Below are 13,764 nucleotides of genomic sequence, written 5' to 3' on the forward strand. Positions count from 1 at the left end.
GTCATTATAACAATACTATAGCTGTACCTTATTTTAGATTTAATACACTTTTACCATCAAACAGGTTTATATCAAATAGGCTAACTAATCTTTATATGCGTTGCAAGCATACACTTTGTTAGCTAAATGTTATCAAAAATGCTCCCAAATTCAAACCTAGAGGAGGTCTAATTTTTAAAAATTTTCTGTAACTACATTCTTAAAACTGTATGTCTATCATTCATCCAGCCATACTGAATAAAGTTATGCAACTAAATATAACTTGTGTACTAGAATTCCTCTTAGTGGAATAAATACTGTTGTATACTAAAACTCTTTGCCCCTCCTTGGCCGCCTCCTAGATCCACCTATGTATAAGATTGCCACTAGCTAGCTATACTGATAAGACAAATGATGACATGATAAACACTGAAAATAATATAGGATTAGCTATTTAAGACACTAAATCATGAATTAAAAATGAAGCTCAGTACCTACAGTATAATAAAACAAATGCTAAGAAAAATCATAGACATAAAATGTGTGGCATGCAAAACATAGAGTTATTATCTACAAAAGGTAACTGATTAGCATGTGAACCAGTTGAAATTTTCAACTTTGTGGTCATGTTAGAGGAATATTTTACAAATGACTGTTGTTTTATTGACTTCATACCATCATAATATTAGGGACGTCCATGCCACAATATCTTGATAGAATAATGATGAGTAACAATGACAATTAAGTTATTGATTTCTTTGAGGCCGGTTGATTCTATGCTGATCAGAATTACCCATGGACTTTTATTGGTAAACAGGCATGACAAAACTTTTGATTTACCTTTGCATTCATAAAACTGATTTCTTATACTGTTTGCTGTACAGGCAGTAGCAGCAATTCAATCAGCAATGATATATTTTGCCTTTCAAGGTGGCGTGCTGGGAAATTCAGTTCCACAATAAGCCATGACATGGCCTGGGATGGGAAATATGATCCATCAATCCAAGGAGTCAAGCAAAAACAATGAAGTTTAACTTCATCCATCTCAGACTGATAAAGATCCTCTGAGGAGGAAGAAAGATCAAACATTTTATCATTGGCTTCTTTCAAAGAAAGGAAATTGTATGCGGCATTTTTGTAGCAGCTTTATTGTCCAATTCAATATTGGCCAGGTCTAGGTGTTCATCCATACAAGCTACAATTAGCAGCACTGCTGTAATGATATCTGCATAATCAGTGTTAAAGCACTGGACTGATGTGTGATAAGCAAGAGCTAACTGAACTAATGTGTGGACAGAAATTCCAGCATGATAGTAAAGCTCCATTCTGGCAGGCTCATTGTATGCTGAAAATACCTGTGGATATAAACAGAAAACTACCTCCACTGGTGATAGATAAGGTCAAGTCTTTATTCTTTGATCAGACTCAGGTGTAACTTTTTGGCTGCAGGTTCGAGGCTACCTAGGTCCAGTCATAGATTTTTTCTCCTTTCTACAACTTTTCAAACACACCTTATGTAGCTAAAGTCTTTGAGCAGGCTGTAGGACCAGGTGTCCTACAGACCTTCAGCACTTGTGCTGTAAAGCATTAATAAATAAATAAATAAATAAATAACTTAACACAGTGTGTTCCATGGAAGTATTTCAGTTAGACACTCTCCTCCACTACTATATTATGAACTCTTGCCTAGCATATGAGTAAACTAATTTTCAGCTTGCACGGCGGCTTGAGCTAAATAATTCCACTTGCCTTAGCTTCTTTTTCTTGACTTCCCACTGTGCTTCATCTATAGACCTAGATCATAAAGGAACACTGTCCCTCCTTTATAGGTTGGATGGGAGAATTAGCATCCAAAGTGTTGATGTACTCCTTATACGTTGTGTCAGAATTCTCCAAGTGATCTACAACTTGGTTGTAGTCCAGAGATACATTCAAATCGCTAGAAAGTAATTTTTAATACTGTGCAGGCTTCCCGGGGGGGATCTTGTATACACAAAGACAATAATTACAATCTGGGCACGAAATGATTTGATCTTCCACTTCACAATCCATTTGAAAAACCACTGAAGAGTGTCTTAGTGTGAGGTCTGGGTTTATATAGCTAGCTGAGGATGTCAAAATCTCTCTAACCTTATATGGTAGTTCAAAGGTTACTCGAGAAAGCTACTTGATTTTTCTTAGCTAAGCCATGCACTAGCTTATAAGGACGTCAAAATCTCTCAAACCTTAAGTGACAGTTTAAAGATTAAATTACCTCAAAGCTACTTGACATTTTTGCTTAGCCATACATAACTTATATCCAATCCAAGATTCAATCCCTTCAGAGAAAATCGCTTACTCTAACAGTGGTCCCTATACCTCGGCTGTCCTCGTCCCGGTTTTACTCCTGTTGGCCGTCCCCGTCCCTGTCCCCATCCTGGTTTTACCCTTATTTACCCCGTCCCCGTCCCGGTTTTACCCCTATTGTCCCCGTCCCTGTCCCTGTCCCCGTCCTGGTTTTACCCCATCCCCCTTTACTACTTCAAAGACCACACCGTAGGTCTTCAAATCACAACAACAAACAATGTTTGGAACGTCGTTTACAACTGTGGAATGATGGTGATTTGTTGCAGTTATTGCAAGAAGGACGTACCATCCAACGGCGTCTGCAGCCCTCTAAGGCTTCTTCTACTGACACTGCTCGCATATTTGCTCGATTAATGTTCCAAGGAAATGTTAAGGCTGCTCTTCGGTTACTTTCATCTAACTCAAGGGGAAATTTCCTTCCCCTTAGTGCTAAAGTGGGAGACAGTACTGTTTTAGATGAATTGAAGAAGAAACATCCCAGTTCGTCTCCTATTAATTATGATGCTCTGATTGACCCTAAGCTTCCATTATCAGAGACCTGTCATGAAGTGATCTTTGAGGGTCTTGATGGAGTAGTCATTCACAATTCCTGCCTCAAAACTGATGGGGCTGCTGGTCCCTCTGGTATTGATGCTGCTGGTTGGCGGTGTATGTGTACTTCCTTCCAGTCTGCATCTGCTGATTTGTGTGATTCCCTTGCCTCTGTTGCTAGATGGATGGCATCCACTTACGTAAATCCTCATGGCCTTTCACCCCTCTTGGCTTTCCGCCTTATTGCCCTTGACAAGAATCCAGGCGTTCGTCCCATCGGTATAGTTGAGACGAGTCGTCGGATTATATCCAAAGCTATTCTTTTTATGGTGAAGACTGACATTTTGGAGGCTGCAGGCAACCTCCAACTTTGTGCTGGTCAAGAGGCTGGCTGTTAAGCTGCAGTCCATGCTATGCAAAGCCTTTTCCATTCTTCTAACACCCAGGCTGTGCTTTTGGCTGATGCCTCCAACGCTTTTAATTCCTTAAATCGGCATGTTTCTTTACACAATTTACACTTTATCTGACCTCCACTTGCTGTTACTCTTACCAATGTGTATAGGGAGGCATCCTCTTTATTTTTTGATGGTGAATGTCTACTCTCTGAAGAGGGGACCACTCAGGGTGATCCCTTGGCTATGGCCATGTATGCGCTCTCTACTGTTCCTCTTATACAAAAGTTGGATGGCTTGGCCACTCAAGTATGGTTTGCAGATGATGCTGCTGCTGCCGGGTCTCTTGCTGACCTGCTGGTCTGGTGGAAACAGTTGTCTGGTTTGGGTCCTGATTATGGGTATTACGTGAATGCTTCCAAGTCCTGGTTGGTCGTTAAAGAAGATTACTATGACACTGCCTGCACTTTATTTGCTGGTACTTCCCTGCGCATTACAACTGAAGGTCGTCCCTACTTGGGAGCTTCTCTTAGTTCTCCTGAATTTAAATCCATCTTTCTTCAGGAAAGGGTATGTCAATGGCGGAATGACATTATTCAGCTTTCCAATTTTGCCTCCAGTCAGCCACATGCTGCATATTCCGCTATGATTCACGGCCTGTCATCTCGTTGGACCTTTTTAACTAGGACTGTGTGTGATTTGTCCCCTCAACTCACTCCCCTTGAGGAGGCTATTCGTCTGCACTTGCTGCCAAAGTTATGTCTCCATGCCCCTAATGACTCTGAATGGGCTATGTTTGCTTTGCCAATCCGTCAAGGGGGCCTTGGTGTATTTGACCCTTGTAAATCTTCCCAAGACAACTATCAGTTTTCCACATCTGTTACATCCCCCCTAGCATCTGCCATCCTGAATCAGCTTTCTTGCTTTGATTCCTCCATCCTACAACAACAGAGTGCTCTTAAACAAGAATCTCTATCCATCAAACGTCAGAATCTCTCTCAAAGACTTTCAGAGTTTTTCTCGACTTTGTCCAACAATCTCCAACTGTCCCTGAAACTTGCTGGTGAGAAGGGTGCATCCTCCTGGCTTTCCACTTTGCCTTTGGAATGTCATGGATTTGCTCTCCACAAAGATGGCTTTTGTGATGCGTTAGCTCTCCGTTATGGTTGGTCTCCTAAGAATCTTCCTGTCAGCTGTGTCTGTGGCAGATCCAACAACATTGAACATGCTCTCAGCTGTCCAAACGGAGCCTTCCCTACCATCTGCCACAATGACATCCGAGATTTGACTGCAGAATCAATGTCAGAGGTTTGTCATGATGTATCTACTGAACCTCCCCTTCAGCCCTTGAGTGGTGAATCTCTCTCCCTACGTACAGCTAACCAAGATGTCGGTGCTTGCTTGGACATCTAGGCTTCTGGATTCTGGGGTTCTCGGTTTGAACCTACTTTTTTTGATGTTAGAATATTTAACCCTTATGCCCTTTCAAACTGTTGTAATTCCTATCGCCAGTATGACACTTCAAAGCGCCGTCAGTATGAGGAGCAGAGAGTGTGAGAGGTGGAACATGGTAATTTTAGTCCTCTTGTTTTTTCAACTTCTGGAGGCATGGGTGCCTCCACCACTGTGGCTTACAAGCGCCTGGCCTTCCTCCTATCTTGTAAGTGGAAATCACCCTACTGTAGGGTGATGAGCTGGGTTCGCTGCCGTCTTGGCTTCTCTTTATTGCACTCTGCTATCATGTGCATAAGGGGTTCTCGCTCCTCCTCTGGTCATCCCTTTAAGGGTCATGTTCCAGCATCAGTTGACCTTGCACTGGGGGAGGGAGTCTTGGGGCCGTTTAAGCCCCATTTCCTTTTTTTCTATTCTGTGTTCTGTAGGTTCTGTTTCAGTAGCTCTGTAGGTGTAGGAATAGGCTAAACCCATTTTATAGAACATCTTAGCGTAGAGTAGAGTGTGGTGGATGGGAGCGCCAACTTGGGCCGGTTCTTCTTTCTTTAACACAGCCAGCATGTTACTCTGACAAGCGGGACTGCACTTGCACTAAATTCATTGGTGGTGGAGCCCTATTGTAAGCACCAATGGATGAATGCGCACCTCGAATGCATCGAATAGCCGAGCGGAGCAGAGAAAAATCAAGACAACACCGAAGCCAACCCAGGACTACAGAGTATTCATCACCCTACTTAGCCAACAGGAGGGAAGCCAGACGCTTGTAGAAAACTGTGGCTTCGTGAGCCAACCCCCTGTTTCCGACATGACGATAGGTGTAAAAGAAGCATGCTCAACCTCACGAATTCTCTAACCATAAGCTCGACGCTTGATATTCTCATGCTTCTTAAAATGGAAGAAAGTGATGAAGAGCTGTTAGATGGGGCAAGTGGATCAAAAACGCTAACATCAATAAAACATCTCTCAGAACGACTACCGCAAAAACCATTCATGGCAATGTCCATGCGAGCCCCTTCTTGAGTATTTGAGGTGGAAAGATGGAATTCATCAGGATTGTGGACGGGCTGCAATTCTGGTTCAGTACACACCTGGGAGCACACCTCTGTCAAAAGGGTAGCAGTGAGGTTCCTTATCTCATTGTGGCGAAGGGAAGGTAGTCCCCCCTTTGGACAAGAGAGCACATGATCCACAGAGAATGAAGTCCCACAAGCACAGAGAGTTGGAGTACGGAGGGGAGGCCAACCGTAATGCAAAGTCAAGGCATCCTGAAATTCGGACTTATGTAGAGCAAAACCATGCTCATTCAAGGGGAGAGTTGCAAGCCAATTTGAAGCCCTCTTCACAGATGCTAGCTCTACTGCACGCTGCAGTGTGGGTTCCAACTGCTGAGGCAATTCAGAAGAAGTCTTAGAGTAAGTGTCTAATTTTGCTTTGCGCACAGAAAATTTTCTAGACTGTTGGAAAGAAATAGCCTCAATAAAGCCCTTAGAATGGTCATGAATGCACAAACAAAGAGGCTCAGCAATATGATGGGAAGCAGCCAACTCATTGTTACTTGTGTTAGTTGGGATAAAAATACCCAGGCCTCCCCAACGAGCAGGAAGAGTAGGCTTTAGGTACTGACATGCACTTGATCCTTTGTTTTCGCTGGAGTTGCTCGTGGAGGTCCTTCAAGGTTGAGATGTTATCTTCAGTAAGCTGCTGTGCATCATTTAGAATCTCAGGCGAGATCTAAAGTAAACTGCAGTAGCTTTTTGAGATGCGCTCTGAATCCTCGTGTAGATGAAACCAGTCTTTTGAGTTCCCCATTGGCCACAGCACCAAAAATGTTGCGGGGTTATGACAATATAGTCGGTGTGCCTGTCAAATGTCGTTGATAGAATTACACCGCGCCAAGGTTCCACTTACGATTGGCGGAATAGGGAGGATTCAAGACCACTCGCGAAGCAAGCCCCTCGTGTCAATACCACAATTGAACCTAGCTTTTATCACGTGTTCAAACATGAGTACACAACATAATAGTGTTACGTACATAGTAAGTTTGTGTTTGTGTGTTCTACAGTTCATCCTCCGCGACAACCGTTCGAGTACCTCACATTGTTCTACATCTTCTTTCAGTTCTGCTACTTCGTTTTCTTTGTTACTTGCCATCTTCGGCTCTCCTTGACTGCCGACCTTTAACGTTTTAACAACTGAAACTAAGGGAAAAAACTGAAACTAAGGGAAAAAACTGAAACTATGAGTACAGTGGAGGGGAGGCAACTATTGAATTTTTTGAGTGTCAGCTACAAATATCCGAGTCGATTTTTTTGCACGGTTTTATAATACCGAATAATTTTTTGCGTGTCACAAAAAACCAAGTCGATTTTTGCTAGTTCTTTACAAAAACCAAGTCGATTTTTATGCGTCTTTAAACTACAAACATCAAGTCGATATTTATGCGTCTTTTAACTACAAAACCTAGTCGGTTTATGATTATGATTATTGAAAACACAGTTGCAAAACTGAGGCTCCTTCCTTTAATGTACATATTTGAACTTCAAGACATACTGTTTGCTATTCAATCTATCAAATCACCAACTAATCAGTTCAACATCAATAACTACATCACTGTTAATTAATTAACCCTACCAATACTAGATCAGGCTCCAGCAACCAACTCTTGTTACCTCAACATCTTAACAACATATCACGACATTCTTATTTTCATCGTTTACCATGCATCCCTGTGGAATGCCATACCCCTAAACATGTCAGTTTGTTTGCTGAAATCTAAACTGAAATCATATCTGTGGGACCATTTCCTGACTAATTTTGATGAGAACAACAACTGCACTCTACATTACTTGTGTCCATGCTCCAGAAGTCACCAAATTAAACCTCCAACTACCAATTTTAATCACTTATAATCTTAACTATGTTAGAATTAATTGTAAGTATTTTATGGTTGTTGGTAGTTACCAACAGACCTTTGGTGTTTTTTACACACTACAAAGCCTAAATAAATAAATAAATAAACTGATATGTTCAGGTAAGGAAAACATTACAAATCACATAGATGAGAGTCAGTTATAATTTATCTAAAAACATTTGTAGACATTGGTATTCAATAGTGTCAGTGGGGAAATTGTTCCAGTTGTGGATCGATTTGGGGTAATAGCTGAATTTATAATGGTTTTATGTGTGTTATAAAAAACCGAGTCGATTTTTGCAATCGACCCATGAAAAGAGGCATAATTTTGCAAAACCAACGGCACACCAAGCGAATGTGTTGGTTTTTACAAAAAATGGACCCATCAAATAGGCATCATAATTTTGAAACAAACGGAACACCAAGCGAATGGGTTGGTTTTTGCAGAAAATCGACGCATTAAAATAGGCATAATTTTGAAAGAAATGGCACACCATAATAAATTAGACCTGTGTACTTCGTTTCCATGTTATTTTTTTGTTAATATGCTTTCTTTGTATTGTCTTTGTATTGTTTGTGTTTTGTTTTAGTATGTATATAATCATATGTGACCCACTGAGCGAAACCCGGTCGTTTTCGCAATATTATTTTGCCGACTGTGCAGGGTGAAATTACGCGTTCTACATGAAAAAATTTACGCACGCATTAATCGCGTTTGTACGCACTGAAATCAAGCTCAAATCAATAAAACCTATACACCAATGGATTCGCCTATTTATGGAGAGTATGAAAATCTTTGTTTCGTGTTCGCACAGCAAAGGATACCGGAATTATTGTTATTTATTTATTTTTATGGGCGCTTATTTACGATGCGGTAAAAGCAACGTTTACTGTAGTCATTTCTTCAAGGGGGTGTCACTCATGCTCTGGCCTGTTGGTTGATCTGCGACCGCGGTCAAACGCTAAGTCAACGATCAAGGCCACAAAATAACTCTTTCAGTTGGTCAAGATGAGACGGAAATATCGAAACCCACAATAGAACTGCACGTAGCTATTAGCAGGTTGACGGAATTAAACGTAACTCACAAGAAGCAAGGATCTCCAAGAAGATGTTTGAAATTGAAAGCTTTAACAGGCATTTGGCCTCGATTGTAATGATTTTTCTTTCACAGCTGTTGGTAGCACGCACCAAGAAAATATTATACTAGATCGGCTTTTGTTGAAACTGCAGTCCTTGGGTGTTTCTGGTGAATTACTTGACTGGACTAAATGTTTTCTAACTACAAGATCTCGGCGAGCTGTTGTAAATGGACAATTCTCTAAATTGCTTCCTGTAGCCTCTGGCGTTCCCCAGGGTTCCATTTTGGGCCCGCTTCTGTTCATTTTATATATTGATGATATTAGACATGTTGTTGAGGATTCGTCTATCATATATTTTGCTGACCATCTCTCCCTTTATCTTCAGGTGTCATGTTATGCAGATTATCTCAAGTTACAGAATGATCTAATGCGTGTCCATGTTTGGTCTCTTAAGTGGCACCCTAAGCTAAACCCAAAAAAGTGTGAAGCTGTTAATGTCAGCAATAAGCGTTCTCCTATCACTTGCCTACTCCATTGGATCCCATACAATCTCATGGTACCAGAAGGTGAAGTATCTTGGTGTAATTATTAACTCGTAACTTAAGTGGAATGATCATTGTCAATATGTTGTCAGTAAAGCTACCAAGTGTCTGAATCGTATACGTCGTGCTATGTTTGGTTGTACACAAGCTGCTAAAATTGGTTCCTACAAAGCTCTAGTTAGACCTCATTTAGAGTACGCTTGTGCTGTATGGTCTCCATACGTGGCTCAAGATAATAGTTTACTGGAGTCTGCTGCACGCTGGATCAAAAGTTTTTGGGATTCATCTACTAATAAATGGTCCAAATCTTCAATTGTTTGTGTCAATGAACTGGGATGGCCCTCACTCAAAGTACGTCATGACTATATATCTATTTGGACTCTGTATTCCATCTTCCATAAGAGAACAGCCATTGATTTCTCTAAATATTTTCAATTTAACACACTATCTACTAGATCTCATTCCTTAACTTTAAACCTTGTGTGTTCTACGATCAACGCATTTAGGCATTCATTCATTGTGGCTGTGCCATTTCTATGGAACTTCTTACCTCCAACAATTTTGTTACAGCCAACTGCAGGCAGTTTTAAGCATAAGCTTCTGTTTTGTAAATAGCTATATCATTTCTTATTTGTAATTTGTTTTGATTGTGTATATGTATGTATGTTCTGTGTATGTATGTATGCTCTGTATGTGTATATGTATGTATGTTCTGTGTTGGGGACCACCTAGTATAGGCTTACTAGCCTTTTGTGGAACCCTTCTTTGGAAAAATTGATAATAAATAAAAATAAATAAATAAATTACAAGCCTAGGTGCGATTGGAAAATAGGTAAATAATCAGAGGTAAAAAGTTTAGTAAGAAACTCTCAAGTCACAGGTCAAGGACGATAAGCGTTGCATGCCAAGGGTCAAGGTAAAAATTTACCCGGCCAAGACTGACCGCGGTCACAGATCTACCTGCAGCGTGTTACGACGTGACACCACCTTGTTTCTTATTTAGAATGGCCTTCTTTGTCAACACAGAGGAACACAGAGGAATACAGGGAAAGCACTATGCCTTGATTGATTTGCCAGTTCACGGCGCACAAATTGAGCCAAGTTTGTAGCTTGTTTTTTCAATTGTTATTTATGATTGATTATTTAAGGCCACATAAACTTAATTATTAATTTTTCATCACCGTCCGCATCGCCATTTTTCTTACCTCATCAATGATTTTTGCACCACTGGTGGCTTAGTGCAGCCATCCAGCATCTTTTATAGTTGGTACCTTGCTAGAGCAGTATAAGAAAACTGCATTCTGAGTCATTTTAGCTAGCTAATTCAGTTATATATATAGTTGGTAAAAAATAAAATCCGCCCTCCTGCACTGATATTTTAAGTGCAGGAGGATGAGAAACTAATAATCAAGTTTATGTGGCCTAAGCTCCTGTAATTTCTTTCCCATAGTTATTATTATTATCAATTTTACCAGAAAGGAAAGCATACACAAAAGGCAAAGCCTGTATGAGGTTTCCACCGACAAAAACAAATATACACACATATACCTACAGTATACTGTACAAACTAAGCAATACACAACAAAACACAAAACAGTGATACAGAAGTTAATTGACACATAAGTAATTATAAAGGTGATGTCAGAAAGACTTTCGATTACTGTCTTTAAGGATATGTAATGGTACAATGTTCCAGAGGAAAGTTGTGTTGAGAAAAAAAGAATACCCCCTAGTTCCCTGACCTATTCACAGGCTTAGGAAATGTGAAGGAACGCTACACTGCTAGATTGAAACCAGATGCAAAACCCTATGCCCTGTTTACACCCAGACACATATCTATTCCTTTGGGATCTAAGTTCGAAATGAACTGGACCAAATGGAGAAGTTGGGAGTTATTTTAAAAGTGGAGACACCAACACCCTGGTGTGTAGGCGTGGTGGTTGCATCAAAAAGTTTGGGAGAATTACAGATATGCGTAGATTTAAAACTTCTGAATGAAAGTGTTTTAAGAGAAGTCCATCCTCTTCCAAAAGTTGAAACCACCTTAGCTGCTCAATTATTAGGAGCCAAAGTTTTCTCAAAACTAAATGCAAACAGTGGCTTGTAGCAAATTTCGCTTGACCCAGACTCCTGACCACATTCCTTACACCATTCGGGAGATTTTGCTGTAGTAAATTACCTTTCGGGATCTCCAGTGCACTTGGGCATTTCCAGAGCATATGTGTAACATCCTTGCTGGTCTACCTGGAATTGTTTGCTGGACTACCTGGAATTTTTTGTCATACTGATGATGTCTTAGTTTTTGGCTGTAATCAGAAAGAACATGACAGCGGGCTCAAAGCAGCTCTCCAAACAATTCAACAAGCTGGACTAACTTTGAATAGTGATAAATGTGTGTTTAACCAAACATGTATGTCTTTTTTTAGGTCATGTCATCAGCAGCGATGGAATTTCTCGGGATCCTCAGAAGGCAAGAGCTATTACCAACACGAGTCTGCCAACTAATGTCACACAGCTTTGATGATTCCTAGGAATGATAAACGAAATGAGCAAATTTTCATCAACCACTTCGAGAGCTTCTTAGTCCCAAGAGAACATGGATATGGGGACAACCTCAAGTCGTAGCCTTTAAGAAACTGAAAGCTGAAATTTCTATCTTAGAGTGCTTTCTCTCTATGATGTGACAGTAGATACTAAGATCAGTGCTGATGCCTCATCTTATGGACTAGTAGTGGTGTTACTACAGAAACACAATGGTAAGTGGAAGCCCATAGCTTTTGTTCCTCACTCATTGACTGACACCGAGCGCAGATACGTATACACAGATCAAAAGGAAGCACTTGCCATAACCTGGGTTTGTGAGAAATTCGTTGAGTACACAGATTCAACTGGAAATTTAAGCAGATCACAAACCTTTGGTGCCTTTACTGGGAAAGGAAAGTCTAGACTCTTTACCACTCCAGGTGTTACGATTTCGTCTCCATCTGATGAGATTTGAGTACACCATCAATCATGTTCCAGGGAAAGAATTGTACACTCCTGATACACTTTTAAGAGTTCCTGTGAATGATCAACTAGATTCACTTACCAAACTTTAGCTAAGCCTACTGTGGTATTATTGTATTTTGTTTGTTTTTCTTATTAATTTTACAAACACAGAGCATTTCAAAAAAATGTCTGCCTTGCTCGTTGCCACTACTGATGCAGCATTGCCACGTTGGACATTAATAGCAATGTTATGAATCAAAAATTGGGTGGCCCTATTATCTCCAGGCTGCTCTGTTACCAAGAGCCAGATTTGATTCAGATTTAATTGTGACCAGGCCTGCAAAAACAGGGCATGCAATCACATAAAATTTTCCTACTTCTTCAAACTTTCATAGCATATGACTTCTTATGCCACTATGTTATGGTCATGCAATTTATATCCATTTAATCGACTTTAAATAATACAAGCTACAGAATAGAAATATTCTATCCAGCACTGAAATATGACATTTTATGTGACAGGGTATAGTTTGTGCCAACATGCCCTGTTTTTGCAGGCCTGGTCACAATTTATCTTAAGTTGAATTTTTTGTTTTAACTCATGACATACGACATAGCTGTACATAAAGCATACAAAGACAAAGTACAGAAACAAGACTGAATACGCACACACAACCAAATGTATGACAAATAGCTACAAAACAACCAACGAGTAATGTTATAGTTACTATTGGTTAGATTGTTTACACATGAAGGCTGCCTATACAAACATGTTGGTGTAGCTAGACTACGTGACAGCCATTGTGTCCACGGCAAGTTTCGCCCTGCCCCTACAAGCGGCGGCCGTAATCAGTCAAGTTAGTGGCCAACAATACTGAACAGGGAGTCAATCAGTTCTGGCAACTAATTTACAAACAGAAACTTAATTTGGGTAATATAATTCTGAAGAGACTGCTCAGTGGCTCGTGACATCACTGGACTGTGGACGCCATATCGATCCACGTGTACTGAACTGAGCCCCAGGCTATTAACACTAGAATGGCCAGATACAGGCTAATATTGACGGGTGAGGTCTACTGTATCACGTAACGTATTTTGTCTTTTGTATATAGCTAGCTATACCACAGATAGGGTACGGAGAATATACTATCTATGGCTACACGCCAGGAATAGCTGCGTAGCTAACTGTCATGCCAAGTCACGATGGGGTTGCCTTTTTTCAGCCTTTCTAGGTATTTGTCCCATTTCACTTTAGGATATTTAGCTCAAAGATTTTCGCTTAGGCTCCTAGGCTATGGGTAAACACCTCGAACAGGCTCTGCCTTCTGTGTACACCCTCCAGTGCCTAACTGGTAAAGTGGATAATAACAATAACATAACATTAAGCACTAAATCTAGAGACGTGGTACCGGTGGTACCCACTGTCCCCTTTGCAGTATTTTGCAGTAATTTGTAATAGCTTGCTTAACTCAGGCCCGTACATCTTGCCGTACTAGCTAAAATAAGGCCAGGCAAGCTTCATTACTTGTTTCTCATCCTCAAA

The 13,764-nt window shown here is 40.6% G+C and overlaps 1 protein-coding gene across 1 annotated transcript in view; it reads left to right on the plus strand.

Moving 5' to 3' along the window:
• The first annotated feature begins 13,093 nt into the window (after positions 1-13,093).
• Positions 13,094-13,764, plus strand: part of LOC136247805 (mucin-17-like) — a 62,169-nt gene continuing 61,498 nt past the window's right edge. Inside the window, exon 1 of the mRNA XM_066039628.1 lies at positions 13,094-13,287. Coding sequence (XP_065895700.1) covers positions 13,260-13,287 — 28 coding nt within the window. The 5' untranslated portion in view covers positions 13,094-13,259. The remainder of the gene's footprint in view (positions 13,288-13,764) is intronic.

Source organism: Dysidea avara, chromosome 2, assembly GCF_963678975.1.
Source record: "Dysidea avara chromosome 2, odDysAvar1.4, whole genome shotgun sequence".
Lineage (NCBI taxonomy): Eukaryota > Metazoa > Porifera > Demospongiae > Dictyoceratida > Dysideidae > Dysidea > Dysidea avara.